The 14,988-nt window shown below is 37.8% G+C and overlaps 3 protein-coding genes across 3 annotated transcripts; 1 reads left to right on the top strand and 2 right to left on the bottom strand.

Annotated features, from left to right (window-relative positions):
- Positions 1-4,256: 4,256 nt before the first annotated feature.
- On the top strand, positions 4,257-5,589 carry LOC122145462 (C-type mannose receptor 2-like). Its single transcript, XM_042759234.1, has one exon. It carries the CDS (start codon positions 4,795-4,797, stop codon positions 5,533-5,535), a length of 741 nt encoding a protein of 246 aa, XP_042615168.1. The 5' UTR covers positions 4,257-4,794; the 3' UTR covers positions 5,536-5,589.
- A 1,095-nt stretch (positions 5,590-6,684) lies between these two features.
- On the bottom strand, positions 6,685-12,224 carry LOC109077264 (tetraspanin-3-like). The gene is made up of 7 exons (XM_019092860.2): positions 12,038-12,224; positions 10,641-10,832; positions 10,468-10,542; positions 10,271-10,372; positions 10,031-10,183; positions 9,679-9,762; positions 6,685-7,845 (listed from the first exon to the last, which is right to left on the bottom strand). Exons 1-7 carry the CDS (start codon positions 12,098-12,100, stop codon positions 7,753-7,755), a joined length of 762 nt encoding a protein of 253 aa, XP_018948405.2. The 5' UTR covers positions 12,101-12,224; the 3' UTR covers positions 6,685-7,752.
- Positions 12,225-13,650: 1,426 nt separating this feature from the next.
- On the bottom strand, positions 13,651-14,624 carry LOC109077247 (neuromedin-B-like). Its single transcript, XM_019092847.2, has 3 exons — positions 14,402-14,624; positions 14,136-14,323; positions 13,651-13,863 (listed from the first exon to the last, which is right to left on the bottom strand). Exons 1-3 carry the CDS (start codon positions 14,568-14,570, stop codon positions 13,807-13,809), a joined length of 414 nt encoding a protein of 137 aa, XP_018948392.1. The 5' UTR covers positions 14,571-14,624; the 3' UTR covers positions 13,651-13,806.
- Positions 14,625-14,988: the final 364 nt, after the last annotated feature.

Here is a 14,988-nt window from a genome sequence, read left to right on the forward strand (position 1 = left end):
GTTCTCTGCCTATTTCAAATGCACACCAAGTAAATGCACAGAGATATGCAAACGTCTGATCTCTCTCTCTCTCTCAAAAAAAAGGGGGTACAAAGCTGTCACTGGGGCTGTTCCTTAAGGTAGAAAAGCCTTATGTACCCCTAAATTGTACATATTTGTACCATAAAAAGGGTACCAACCCAGTAACAGTTTGGTACATTTTTTTGTGAGAGTTTTGGGTCACTTTGTTGGTAGTTTTTGTTACCTAACAACTGGGGGATAATTCTATATATGATTAAAATAAGTGGTTTGGAGAATAGATGGATGGATGGATACTATGACTAAATTATGTGAAAATAAATAAAAACATTCAATTTGATCTTGTATTTAATTATGTATTTTTATTTGTGCAAGTTTGGTGCTGAGTAGACATATTCATGTAAAGATTGTATGATGAAAAATGAGTGCAGTAGACATGCAAATGTGCATACAGTACATTTAACAGTAAAATATCTGACATGTCATTATCCTAATTGTTTAACCCTTCAATTTCTATACTTTTGCTATGTGGGTCGCTATGTGGAACAGTATACCCGCTCCACCATGCTGAGTGGAGTGCAGGCCGGAACCATGGTGGGTACTAAGTACCAACTCTACCATTTCCATCGGAGTTGCCCCTGGGACATTAGACGGCTGTCCATGACATTATCCCTTACAGCTAAAGGCCTCGGCTGCATACCCAAACTGACCTGTTAGTGCCAGACTCCTGGGCCCGGGGTAGAGCTCAAGGCTTGGAATCAAGATTAATTCCCTGTTAGGGCCAGACTCCTGGGCTTAGCAATACACTAAGGCTTGGTCTGTCACACAGGGGCTACCGCTTGCTCTTTTTTGCATAAGCTTGCTGAAGGAACTGTCTCAACACCCTATTAGCAACACCCTATTTAAATAGGTATCCTGAGGATACATAGGTGGAGTGGCGCCAAAGATGAACAGGGCTTACCAGCTCAAGAAAGGGCGTGAAGCAACTGTGTGAAGCCCTCACCATATAGGATTTTAGAAAGAACGCAGAGAACTAGCTTGTGAACCTACCACAATGTGGATTTTAGAAAGTGCACAAAGACTTCATGTGCACACTTACCATAACATGGATTAAAAGACAATGTACTAAGGGGCTCTCATGGCACTCTGAAAGAGCAGCTCATAGATGGAATGGTGCATCCCAAAAACAATATGTTTGAGAGTCATCAACTTGATCTATGGTAATAATGCCGGAGCGGCTAGCAGTAAATATCTAGCTGAGGGGAAGGGCAAACACCCAACTCTCAACGAGAGGGGAGCTCGACCTACCGCATGTTCCAAAGCTGGAACAGCTAGCAATAATTTACTTAGCTGAGTAAATTTACAACCCAGCTCTCACGAGAGAGGGGGCTCAGCCTGCAGCATGTTCCAATGCTGGAATGCTGGAATGTTCCAATGCTGGAACGGCCAGCAGTAGGCTACCTCGCTGAGGGAGCACAAACCCAACTCTCAAAGGGGGGGGGGGGGGTCGACCTACAAACTGACCTCAGCGCATCATAGAGGCGAAGGAATTGCCCAGTTAACCAGATGCTGCTGGTTGCCAGGTGCTCTAGGGGAAAACAGAGAGCTCAATTCTTACATGAGAGGAAAACTCTGAATTCAGAAAGAGAGTATCACGCTCATAGGCGACCCTTTTTGGTAAAGGGGAGTGCTGCTAAACTACCACGAGAACAGCCCACGGAGCAAGGAATTCAGTTCCTCAGAAGGGGAGAGAACTCGGGCGCTTAAGGGGAAGCGGCATGCCCACAATAGCCCTTCATGTTGAGGGAAGTGATGCTTGAAGTGTATTAATAAAAGACACACTGGTTGAGTGGAGCCCAAGGAACCAAGGTCTAACCAACTCGAAGAAAGGGAATGAAGCTGAGCGCGTAACCCTTAATGTACAGGATTTCAGAAAGTGCGCGGAATCTTGCGTGCACACTTACCACTTATGTGGATTTTAGAAAGTGCGCAAAGTGCTAGCGTGCACACTTACCATTTACGTGGATTTTAGTAAAGTGTGCAAAGTGTTCAATGTGCACACCTACCACCATGTGGATTTCAGAAAGTACACAGAGCTTAGCATGTGTACTTAAAGCTTCCTAAGCATCGCACAGGTGCCCAACCACACAGGAGAGGCAAGCTCAAATTTACAATCCTCTGGAGAGGGGAGCACTGCCTGAGACAGCATTATACAAGCAGATTATCGCAAATGCCACCTATATTTTCCACTCGATATGTCAGCAAGAAGGGATATCCAGGTGACCAGGAAGCCCCTCAGGGTGACCTAAGTGGACATCCAGGAAATTTTTTTGCAGTGCCGTGCCGGGGCCTGATGATCAAGAAGGCTCCCGCAAAAGCCTATGACCTGGCCTATCTCTGATCCTCAGACCAAGACGGACCAGGACCCCTATGTTGTTCAGGTTCAGACCTGGACCTTCGTGGAATGAAGGATTTGAAGGCCACTGAGCGTGCCTTCGCCTCCCTGAACTTCTCGACCACCGTCTCAACGGTGGTACCGAAAAGTTTGGAAGACGAAACCAGAGCATCGAGAAGAAAGCCCCTTTCTTTCTTCCTGATATCTGCCAGGTTCACCCACAGATGTCTCTCCGTTACCACCATGGCCACAATAGACCTGCCCATGGCGGAGGCGGCCTGCTTGGTAGCACAGAGAGAGAGATCTGTGGTGCAGCGCAGCTCAGCTACCTGATCAGGAGAAAGGCCCTCGCCATTATCCAGGTCTTTCAGCAGATCAGCCTGATATGCTTGAAGCACCACCATCGTGTGCAATAAAGCCACAGCCTGACCTGCTGCTGCGTATGCCTTGCCATTTAAGTGAGATGTATCCTAAAGGGGCTTAGATGGGAAGGAGGGAGATTTAAGAGAGGACGTCTCCCCCACAGAGAGATAGCTAGCCAGCGTCTCTTCTACAGGGGGCATCCTCTCATAGCTGCTTTCGCGCATCGCCTCGATGTTGGCATAACTCGTATGCTGAAACCGATGGAATGCGAGAAGAAAATGGCCTCTTCCATTCCTTATCAATCTCTGTATGGAGATCAGGCAGAAATTGAAGGCTCACCTGAGATGGAGGGCTATGGTCAGAAAAATAACGCTCGTCGAGATGACCTCGTGGCATCACCTTGCTAGCATGCTTCCTGGGCCGAACCCAGCAGAGCACTAGCCTCTGGATCGGAAAGTGTTAAGGAAATAACATCATACTCCAGCGGCTCTCTCTCCTCCTCCGCCGACAAGCGCGAAAGGGAAAGTCCCTTTTTAAACTCCGCAGCCAGATCCACCTGTGATCCCCATGAGCTCATTCTCCTCCGTGCCTCAGCAGTGGTGGGTCCTGAACCACGGGAAGCAGGTGGCTGCCACTCCTTCCTTGAAAAGAGAGACAAACGAGAAAAAGCACGGAGCTTTTTCATTGAAAAATGCTCACAATGCACGCAGTTTGCTCCCTCAAGGACATCGCGTGCGTGCTCTTCCCACAAACAAGCAACGCAAAGATTGTGTGTGTCATCAGGTGTCAAATAATGATGACACGGATGCACACACTGTTTAACCGCTTTGCTAGTACTCGCCATGATTGATAAAAAAGATCGCTCTTACCACGTTTTAAATGCACGCTTCAAATAGAACAGTTAGTGAAGATGAAGAAGAGTATGACGTGTTCTCCCGGTGCCTATTTATTCTATAGTCGCACCGGTAGTGACGTCAGGGGCTGTCTCCAGTGTTGGTGTTTTTCCATTGTATGCTTCAGACATGGGTCACGACGAGGCATTCCCCATAGCGACCCCTAGAGGACGCAGTTCGAAGTTCCCTTGAAAGGGAACTAGATACTTGTTTTCAGAAAATGTCTTTACATTAACTATAATAATTGAAAATCTATGTATAATACATACTATTTATACATATATTATTTCTTATAGTCTTAATAGCATTTTCTGAAGAGAAAGAGTAGGACATTGAAGTCAGATATTTTCCATTTGTCCCTGTACTTTTCCATGTGTTTTGCATAAGGTTTGTATTTGGGGTGTTGTCGTTGTTGTTATTGTTGTTTTATATATATATATATATATATATATATATATATATATATATACACACACATATATATATATATACACACATACATACATATATATATATATATATATATATATATATATATATATATATATATATATATATATATATATTATGATAATCTTTGCATGTGACCTATAAACTTAAGCATATAAAATTTTATAAATGTGCATTAAGTGAACTATCACAATTTAAACCCAGGCTATAGTAAAATAGTAAAATGTAAATAAATGATCACTCTTAATAAGTTTCTTTCTTTTACATGTTTTTAACAATCGCAGGACATTATGACACTAAACTTCAGTTTCTGTCATTCTTAATACTTATTTTTTCTGTTTGTTTTATGTGATATTTTAAGCAAGGGGAATTTTGGAGAGAAGGAGAAAACATCAGTATGAAAATGTTTGCATTATTGTCAATCAAGTGTCTTTCTTTCTTTCTTTCTTTCTTTCTTAATTTCTGAGTTATTAATTAAATTTCTGAATTAAGGAATCACAATAAAGATCTCAATGTGAGACTAGTCATTACAGTCTTTGTTATGTGTTCATGACATCTGGCCTCTAAGTGAATTTTTGCATATTCTGCTGACTAACAAATTGCAAATTTGCGTTTCTATATATTTAAGGAGTCTGCCTTACGACTGTACTTACTGACTTGCTTCCCACAGAAGAGATGAAGATTTTCTGGGTTGCTCTTTTCCTGTCAGCTCATTGTGAGCTGACTTTAACTTTGAACAGGAAACACATTTTTATTAATAATGCCAAGACTTGGAGCGATGCTCAGAAGTTTTGCAGAGAGAATTATGCCGACCTGTCCATCATAGACAGCCAAGTGGAACTTCTAAGGTTCAAAAACGATTCAAAAAATCAGAGAGCTGATAGCACACAAAGCTGGATTGGACTGAGCAAGCCCTCTGCTAATGGCACATGGGTGTGGAATGATGGAAGCGATGAAATTTCTATGACATGGCGGATTGGTCAGCCGGACAGCCCAAATACTGCCTTTTGTGGTAAGAGTTTAGGTGGTGAATTGTATGATTACGATTGTGCTATTTTCTGCTATAAGTGGGTGCCTGAACTGATCCTGGTAATGGAGAAGAAGAGCTGGGAGGAGGCTTTAGAACACTGCAGGACTCAATACTCTGGCTTGGCCTCTCTGTCAACCAGTTTGCTTCACTTCCGAGCCAATAATGAGACTGTAGACTTGCAAACCCCCAGTGTGTGGACAGGTGTGCGCTTCCTGGCAGGCTCCTGGTTCTGGGTCAATGGGGAGTCTCTGGGAAATTTGGACCAGCTGCCAGAATGCCCTGCCAGGCCCCTTTACTGTGGATCTCAAAACCTGGCAGCTAAAAGTTGGGAGAACAGAGACTGTTCAGAGAAACTGAATTTTGTATGTTATAAAAGATCAGGGTAAGAACAAAAGCATATATATATGTATATGTTTCAGTCAATTGTGTCTGATTGTTTAAAACAAAACAAATGTTGTTCATAAAATTAAAATGTGCATTTAAATTATAATTATATATATATATATGAATATATATATATATATATATATATATATATATATAGACACAGACACACACACACACACACACACACACACACACACACACACACAAACACACACACACACATATCCATATACACACATATGTTACTATAAATATATATAGCTCACTTGTTAACTTTATATTCTAAAATATGTTAAAGTAGCCCTTTATTTCACTTAAAAATAGTGAATTAGCATAATGTCTACAGTTTATGTAACAGTAGTAGCTTACTGTATATCTCTATATGCTATAAGTTGTTTAAAGTTAAGTTGGTCAACATTTATGTGAATATGCAGCTTGAAAAATGCCGGATGATGCATGACTTTGCACTGTGAAACACAAACTATACATTTAGTGAGCTTGTATTGATGTCCTAGATTTACAGCACTTTTAGAAGCTATATTGATATTATTTTCATCACTCTTTCACACTTTGAAGCATTTGAAAACAATGTTTATGTTGTCTGTGAGTTTCACAAAGAACAATATACAAGTTCATCATCGGAAACGAAGATCTTTTGAAGATCAATAAACTGTTTTGGCAAATATATTCAACAGTATATGGAAACACTGAAAAATAAATTGCAATAAAAAGTTTGTTTCATTTAAATGGTCAAAATAAAATAGTTCTTGTTTCCTCTTTATTTTCACACCACACGCCTTAAGCACGTGATCAAAATGTTATTTTGTTTGGGGGGGTTTGGTTGTATAGGAAATGACATTTTGATCACTGCTTTTAGTGTCCTCCTGCAGAGTTTATATAAATACACTGTTCAAAGCCATTTTAATGAAATGTTTAAAAACAATTTTCTTAAGTCATGCTCAAAAGTGTTTTCAGACAGCTTGTGTTTGTTTTGTCAGTTGATATTTATAGGAATTATAATTAATGAAAATTAAAAGTCTAAATATTTTTTATTTATTTTTAGATTTTCTGAGTAAAAATGTCTGAATGAACAGAGCCTTACAGAGTCTTAATGTGCAATATGATATATAAAAAAAACACTTCATGGATCATTTTAAGTTCTTCGATTTATTTACCCTGATCAACATATATTACAGTACTCTGCATAAGTCATTGTTATACTTCTGCTGGGAGAAATAAAAAGCATGAATCTATTAAATAATGTTTAAATATGTGTGAAAACATGAGTGTTTTCATGCTACAGTGAACATTTTGAGTATTACTGAGCATTCACGTCAGTGACCTTTTAAGAGTAACTCTTCCGTTAGAGTGACATTCAAAGACACTTAAAAGGTTAATTTGAAAAGGAAATGCACCGGTTTTAGGTAATTTGTTTTAAGTAAATATTTTACTGGCCCCAGGCATTGCACAACCATTTTAAGAAATAAAAGTTTCCAGGGGGGAAAAAAAAGCCTTTTTATCATAAACTGAAATTACAGAGATTTTAGTGATTTGTGTTTTTGATTGTTTTACTGCCAAATACCTGACTGATAGTGTAATTCATGCTTTATGTTATGTATCCTTGTTTTTAATTGCAAGTTTAATGCTGCTGCTAGATTTAAGAGAAATTATTTAATTTAAACCCTTTGTATCAGAATATTTCTCTAAAGACAAGCTCTAAATGAGAAGAAAGGAAAGTTGTCAGAAAATAATTTAAATTAACACAACAATCTTTCTTTTTCATTATAACTCAAAGGCATTACTTCTACAACATGTACTGTAAATAAGGGAAAATATCTGAACTATGTCAACCAGTGACTTCAGTCTTTGGCCTAACAATCACTTAATAACACATTATATCACATTACCATGACACATGGAATCAATTAGTGTAAAAAGTTTACAATATAACAAACAACTGAATGATGATTTGTCTGTTCATCACACTCTAGCAAATATCAGTAGTGCTTTGAATAAAGAAACAATTCAATACTTCTTTGAGGAACTAAAGCGGTGTGAGGCTATTCAAGCTGTCAAAGCTTTGATTTTATGTCAAACAAAGGTATTGAAACTGGTTTTAATACTAGTGTAGAAAAGTGGTAGCCTGATTCAGTTGAAATATGTACAGTACACTGGCTGGGAGGACCAGCCATTCCCATGATGCCATGCGGTACCACTCAGGCATCTATACCCGTGCTGACAAGCAGTTCATAGGCAGGGTCATGACCTCTGTGGCAAAGGACCACACACGCACACAGCAGCCCAAGCATCTGTGCGGAGAAAAGGAAACAATGGTCAAAACATACAATTACAATGAGGATGTTGACAGGAAAAATTATGAGAACATACTTCAAATATTCTGCTGTATTATCTGTTAACATCAAGCAGGCAATATGGTTCATATTATTTATCAACAACAGCAGGATCTCGTTTTTTTTTTTTGTAGAGTATGTTCACTACTGTCTAACGATGTGTTTATGGTGGAATTCAATTAAATCACGGTTTGTCTTTTCAAAACTTCTATCCCTTGTTATGATGTGTGTTGAGATGCATCGTGTAATGTATGTTTCGCGCTTTTTAAAATGTATATAATGTAAATATATTTCTGATTAAGGACCATAGTGAGCATAGATTCTCCCAGGTTTTTGCACTGCATTGTGGGTTTTTTTTTAGACAGCGAACATTCCAGTGTATTGGAAGGATTTTGTGATTGAGACTAGGAAACTGATTGAGACGCACCCTCTCTTTTCCCACCTCCTACTTGAAGATAATTACTGGATTGGTGAGAAGGGTCATTTGACATCATTTCCGAGATACTAATGAGCATAGCGCTGATTGCAGTTTTTAAATATACATATCAAAGAGATTACAAGGAGAGACATGTAAAAAGAATGGTTTTAGGTGGTAGAAAACTCTGGGATTCTTTTGTGCTGCAATACCCTGCCTTGTCAAATTTTTAAATAAAACTAAACTAAAGATAGATTAACTGAAGATTAACTGAAGTTAATATATTATTTAAAATATAGTATTCATTGTAATATTACATGTTATTTTTATCTGTAAAATATAGTATATTGTTTTTTTTTAACCTCTATATTAGAAAGATCATTTAATCATGATTATCCTTATCTTTTTTTTCTATAAACTTTGGTTGGATATAAATACATATGTAACTCCTAATTAAGTGCAGGTCAAGAAACTCATTTTAACATAAAAAATTGATATTATCCATGTAATGAATTTGAAAGAAGATGGATGGTTTTCTACTGATTTAAAGATCTTTTATGATTTGTTAATCTCAATACAGAATAATTGTAAAGCTCAGACATCTCTGCTGTTGAAAAGGGTATTTGATGTATTAGATCTAAGACTGATTGTTGATATGACTAAAAGTTTTGATTTTATTGTTTTATAGATTGATATGTTTTAAAGACTCTATATTCCCCTATTGTCAATTAAAAAAAAAAAAGAGCGCCACACACTAAGATACATTGAGTAATATCGCCATCTTGTGTTGTATATCTGTGAATGAACTTGTAATTAGACAAGTGGTGCTCACTGCAGATTCAAATGGGTCAAATGGGTGGACCTCTGTAGATTTAACGGGTGGAGCTTGACCTCGTTATGGTTAGGATGTGGTTGGACCTTCAAGCTCCACCAATAACGTCCAGAGAAGTTTCAACGGTTTCAGTTCTCTGTTATATTTTTTTTTACTTTCATGTCTCACAAAGTAAATGGGTCTCATACAAAACGCAAGTGGCGCCATCTAGCATCTCTATTACCTATATGTTGTTAGGCCGATTGTTACATATTGTAATTGACTATTTATGTCTCAGCAGAAACTTAAATCTAATATCCAGGTAAGATTAGAAAATAATTTAAGCTCAGATCAATCTTTCATGTCCAAATATTTATTATTTATTGAGTAGTCAAGTAATTACTATGATTAGCTTATTTAGAAGTAAAACATTTTATGTGGTGTTTCCATTATTTTACACTTCCTGTATTTACAGTTAAAATCAGATAGACCACTGCTTAAGTGACAAATGACCACTTCATTTGAGTGTATGACTGTGGTTGACCTCCACCGCAAAGCTTTTTACCTGTATGGCAGCGAATGTTAATGCAGCCAGTATGACGTACAGCATAATGTCCTTGAGTTTCTTTACTACAAGAACTTCACAGCCCTGTAACAAGAAGTTCAGTTAGTGTTGTTATATTCCACTTTTATTTTTTGTTCCTATGTTTGTATGTATTATCTTTTATGTTTTGAATGTTTGCGTATTTTTTTTTGTGCTGTGGGTTCTTGTGTTGTAGTGTTATTTCTTGTGTGTGTAAACATACTAGGTAATAAAGCTCTTTCTGACTTCTGACCTCTGACTTCAGTTAGACTAAATTAGTTATCATTTAATAGTTTTGGACTGAAGGTCTGTAGAAAGTGTGTGAGGGTGTTACCTCTGGGTAAAGGTCCTCTGGTCGCATTAACGTCCCAGTGCAATTACTGATGGTGGGTTTGCAGCAGCTCACTGGCACACTGTTATTTTTGGACTCAATAAACCAGTAAGTGTTCATCCAATCAGAGTAGTTATGAATGCCACAACAGTGAAGCTAAAAGTGAAAGATTGTAAGAAAAGAAGTTTAGAGAGAAGTTGAAAAATGGTGGGAAAAAAGAGACCAAGAAACGTATGGTCTTACCTGTCTCTGGACATAGTCAATGGCCCTGCTGGGAGCGTCTGTGTTGGTCCCTTTATATTCATTATACACTTTCTGAATAGAGTGATTCACCACAGCCTCGACCTTTCAGAGAAAAAGAAAAGACGTTTCAATGTTTTAACAATGACACTTACAAACTACTTATATGCACATGTACATATCATTTAATTATTTCCCACCTTGGCTCTGTAAATATAGCCTAGCACCACTACAACCACCTCTGTGGCAAATACCAGCAGCAGCACTGCCGAGAACTGCAGAACAATCAGACAAGTACAATCAGGAAAGATTCTGCATGAAAAATCATCAGAGCTATGTATGTGAAAATGAGGGGTATCAGACTGTAGTTTACCGTGACCAGGCCACAGCGGCTTTCTCGAATGGTGGCACAGCATCCAATGAAACCAATGACAAAAAGAAGCGTGCCCACAGCAATTATCACCATGGCAGGGATGAAAGTGTAGATATCCTCAAAAAAATGATCATAGTCATCATACGTGACGAAAACATAGGCCCCAATGTAGCACAGTATACCTGCAGCAGCCTGGGAAAGGTGCAACAGAAAAATTGTTAGGTTTTTTTATTTTTTATTATTAAATCTATCAAATCAGACATCATTTTTAAGCAGTTTTATTTCTCACAAAATTTAAATGTGGAATAAGTTAGATTTTAAAATGTATTTCATAGACGTTCTTTCCAAGTGTATCTTTAGTGTTTTATTAAAATTGTTACAGTTAAACTGTGTATTATGATATTAAAATATGTAGTGTTTTAGGTTTGTCACGGTTGAGTACTGTGTAGGAGCAAAAAAACATGGAGAAGCAGGAGATTCACAAATAATAGTCTTTAATAGACAAACCAAGCAGGGGACACACATAGCACCATCAGGAGACAAACAATACCAGACAAGGAAACATGGAGCAGACAACACTAAAATACAGGGCTTAACTTAATTACAAGACACAGGCGATCAAATGACAAATTAATGAGAGGGAAAAAAATGGGTCATGGGGAGCTCATGCATGGGAGAAAACATAACAAAACATGTCCATATTCCTGACAAGGTTGTGTATTGACAAACATTAACATTTTATTATTCATCACAAGCCACATTACAATTATTTAGGTATTTTGGAGGTAACAATCATATTCTTCCAGTTTCATTATCAAAATCAACATAGATATAAATTTAACTGACATGACTGATAACTGTTAATATCTTGACGTTGTTTGAGGTAATTTTTTAGAATAAATGAAACAAAAACCAGAACAATTGTTTACATTATTCCTGCAAAATCCCCGTTCAACGAAACTGAAAGGTGTAGTCTTGGTTCTCTTTGCTATTACAGACGATATTGTAATTCCTATTTCATGGATAGATTTGATTATATATGGATCTTTTATTGTGTGTATGCTAAGCCTATGTAACGCTAAAAGCTGGGTTTTCATTTTATAATTTGTGTATTATGTGATTTGACATTCGTTCCATCAACCAATATAGTAGTGCTCAGACAGACGTGACACATGGGGACAAAATAGACAAAACCAATGTGCAATACTGCGCTTGGATTCATTCAGTGATGCTTTCAGTCAAAATCATAACGAATTTCTGTCTATTAAAAGCCTTTCGAGTATGCATGTAAACAACAGCTCATTCACTGTAGCTTGTGAATCCCTGCAGAGCTATGCCATAGTGCCCGCTAACCACTGCATTCATTCAAACTATTATAGCTACTGTAGGCAACTTACCCAAAAAAACAGATTTAGGAAGACTAAAACCGTCTTCGAAGAAATAACGCCACATTGTCCCATGATCACGCCGAGGCCAGGCTATATATTTTAAGCGAAGGAGAGAAATTCACGTTAATAGCAGATGCATATCGTGCGATTGTCAGGCTCCGCAAGTCAACAGAGCATCCAACTGGACAGCGCCAGTCACGTGTCCCACTGACCTCAATATCTCGACCTGCACTGTTTGTTCTCTCGGCGACAACCCAATGCGTAACTCTCCTGCTGGCATTAAGAAACTGTACCAGCCCGTGTTCCTTAGGTCAAATTTGATCCACCTTTATAACCATTAGGGATGCATCAAAATCATGAACAGCAAATCTAAGGAAATTATATATAGGGGCAGACTTTGCACATCCATCTCAACAATTTCTCCCCTCTTATGCAAAACGTTATGGTAGTATAGCTTGATCAAAGTTATGTATTAGTCCTTAAAACTGCTAATATTTTTTGTCACCATTAAAAAAAAAAAAGAAAAAAGGCTTGAATAAAATTGAATACAATAATTAATCCAGGCTTCTTACACAACATTTACAATTATAACCTCTCCTCAGTTCAAAGGTCAAAGAAAACATTTCTTTGGTTACCTGATCATACATTAAAAAGGAAAGACAAATGTGCTGTGATGTGTTGTGTTGACTAAATGGAGAACAAGACCAGGTCAAAGACCTAGAAATGTTGTTAACATTTGTATTGTCTATATAGCTAAAGCTTATGTAATTGATTTATGTCAGAGAACATTATGGTCAGCTGATATTCAAATTGACAAACACAGACTTCTATTTGGCAAAGGTACAAGTATTATACATATTTAGAGCACCAGTAGGTATTTGGCAGCCTAATTAATCTTCAGGTACTCTTTGCACACAATGTTTGTACAAGAATTATATTCAGTTCTCAGGGAAAGACAATAATCTGCTAATGAACAATGTATCAGTTTTTAATTTGTGTTATTCATATTATGTATAGTCTTTTAATGTTTCAGAACATTTATAACTTAACATTTATTTTGTCATTTATTTTAGTTCTTAGAAATTTTGCATTTTGATGGGTTGTCATTATAACTGTTAGAACTTGAGATTTGTTATTTGTTCAGGTTAAATAATCTTCCACTCAGATGAGTGTGTTGCTGAGTTTTGTCTTAGATTTGCATTACATAAGACATAACAGATTATACTGTTGTGCTTTGGTCCACTTTGCAGTTTGTTGTTTTGCTTTGCTCACCCATGTCTTGAATTTCTTGCTGATGTTTTCTTATAAATACAATATATTATTGTGTGTAAAGTTTTAAGTTTTCATATAAAAAAACTTTTGGTTACCATCGGAATACCTAATTCTACAATGAAATCCCACTGAAAGCACCAAGAGTAACCATTCTCTAAATCCTAACCATCCACTCACCTGCTATTAAGGTTAATAAATAAATAAATACTTCCACTAAGTGTAGAAATTTAGATAACAAAAATTTACACTTTTAACATTGTAGTTTCATGCAGGAGCAACAGACTTGACTAATTAATTCTTTATTAAATACAAATTATTGAAAACAACAACAACAAAAAACATTTCTGGACATCCTCTAAAAATAAATATACAAGTATAACTTGTTGCATTTCTTGTGACATGGAGGTGGTTAATAGTTTTAGTTAAGAAAAAAAATAGTTGATGAAAAAGCAATTACAAATTCCATGTGAATCAAACACTTTGAAGATCTCAGCCGATGGCAGTCATCATTTTTTATTGTCTTGGATGTAGCTGTCTAATATCTTCATTAATATTGCAGTCCCCTAGAACGACCAGAAACAGTTTATGAAAATCAATTGTCGATTATATTTAATCATTGATTGTTATTGATAACATTATATTGATTACGTTAGATTATATACGGTTGATAATGCAGAATTGCGTTAATTACATTTTAAGACAAACAAACACATAAATTTAAATAACACTTTTAATGAAAACTATTTACAACAGAAGAATATTCTCAGTCATATTCAATTCAGACCAGAGTAGAAACTACTTCAATATTAACAGAAAATCCAGACTCGGTTCTTACCGGAACTTTAGGGCGGATCTCCTGAGTGTCGAGGTGAGCTTGAAGCGCGAGCCTCAGCATCTCCTGATAGAGGTCCGCGCGCTCGACCTGCTGGCGATTCAGTGCAGCCTCGATGGCTCTCATCGTGGAGTCATCCTCGGTCGGCAAGCGTTCGCTGTCCACAACACTTTTCTTCCCCATAAAATGACCTAAGTGCCAAATCACATTTCTGTTCTTGGTAAAAGTCACGTTATGTAGCACAATAATAAGTCGTGTATGCATCTCACCTGTTGCCCATAAATTTCCTCTTGGGTTAACTTTGATCTTTGCAACTTTGTTTCTTAGTTCAGTCAAGTCAAGGCTCACTGAGGACGCTACAGAAATGTAAAAAGAGAACAGCACAAGGCATGTGAGGAATCCACAGTGACAAAAACTGGCTACACTTAAACTGGACATTTCTAAACGCTGTTGGTGGCTCTCTCTCTCTCTCTCTCTCTGTGTGTGTGTCAGCGCGCGTACGTCTATTACGACTGGAGGTGTCGGATGTTGGTTTTATATCGCGCGGATGGGAGGGCTGGATCTGGATGGGGTGTCGTGTAGTAATGGTCCAGCGAAAAGTAAGAGTCATGTGCGACGTTGTCGATCACTGCAAATAAGGCGCGTGTTGGGATTATGAGGGAACCTATGGAAAACTAATTATCACTTGCCAACACGTGCCAACATTTTGCAGAGTCAAATTTTCCTGAACTGCAGCGCTCACTTCAGCACCATGGACAACACTCACATCACATGCTGTGACATTTGGCTTCCTAAAGGAGTTCACATGATTTAAACAGCCTTGTAGGTTTTTCCCCCCTAACTCTTCATTCTCAGT

This window comes from Cyprinus carpio, chromosome A7 (genome assembly GCF_018340385.1).
Source record: "Cyprinus carpio isolate SPL01 chromosome A7, ASM1834038v1, whole genome shotgun sequence".
NCBI classification, from domain to species: domain Eukaryota; kingdom Metazoa; phylum Chordata; class Actinopteri; order Cypriniformes; family Cyprinidae; genus Cyprinus; species Cyprinus carpio.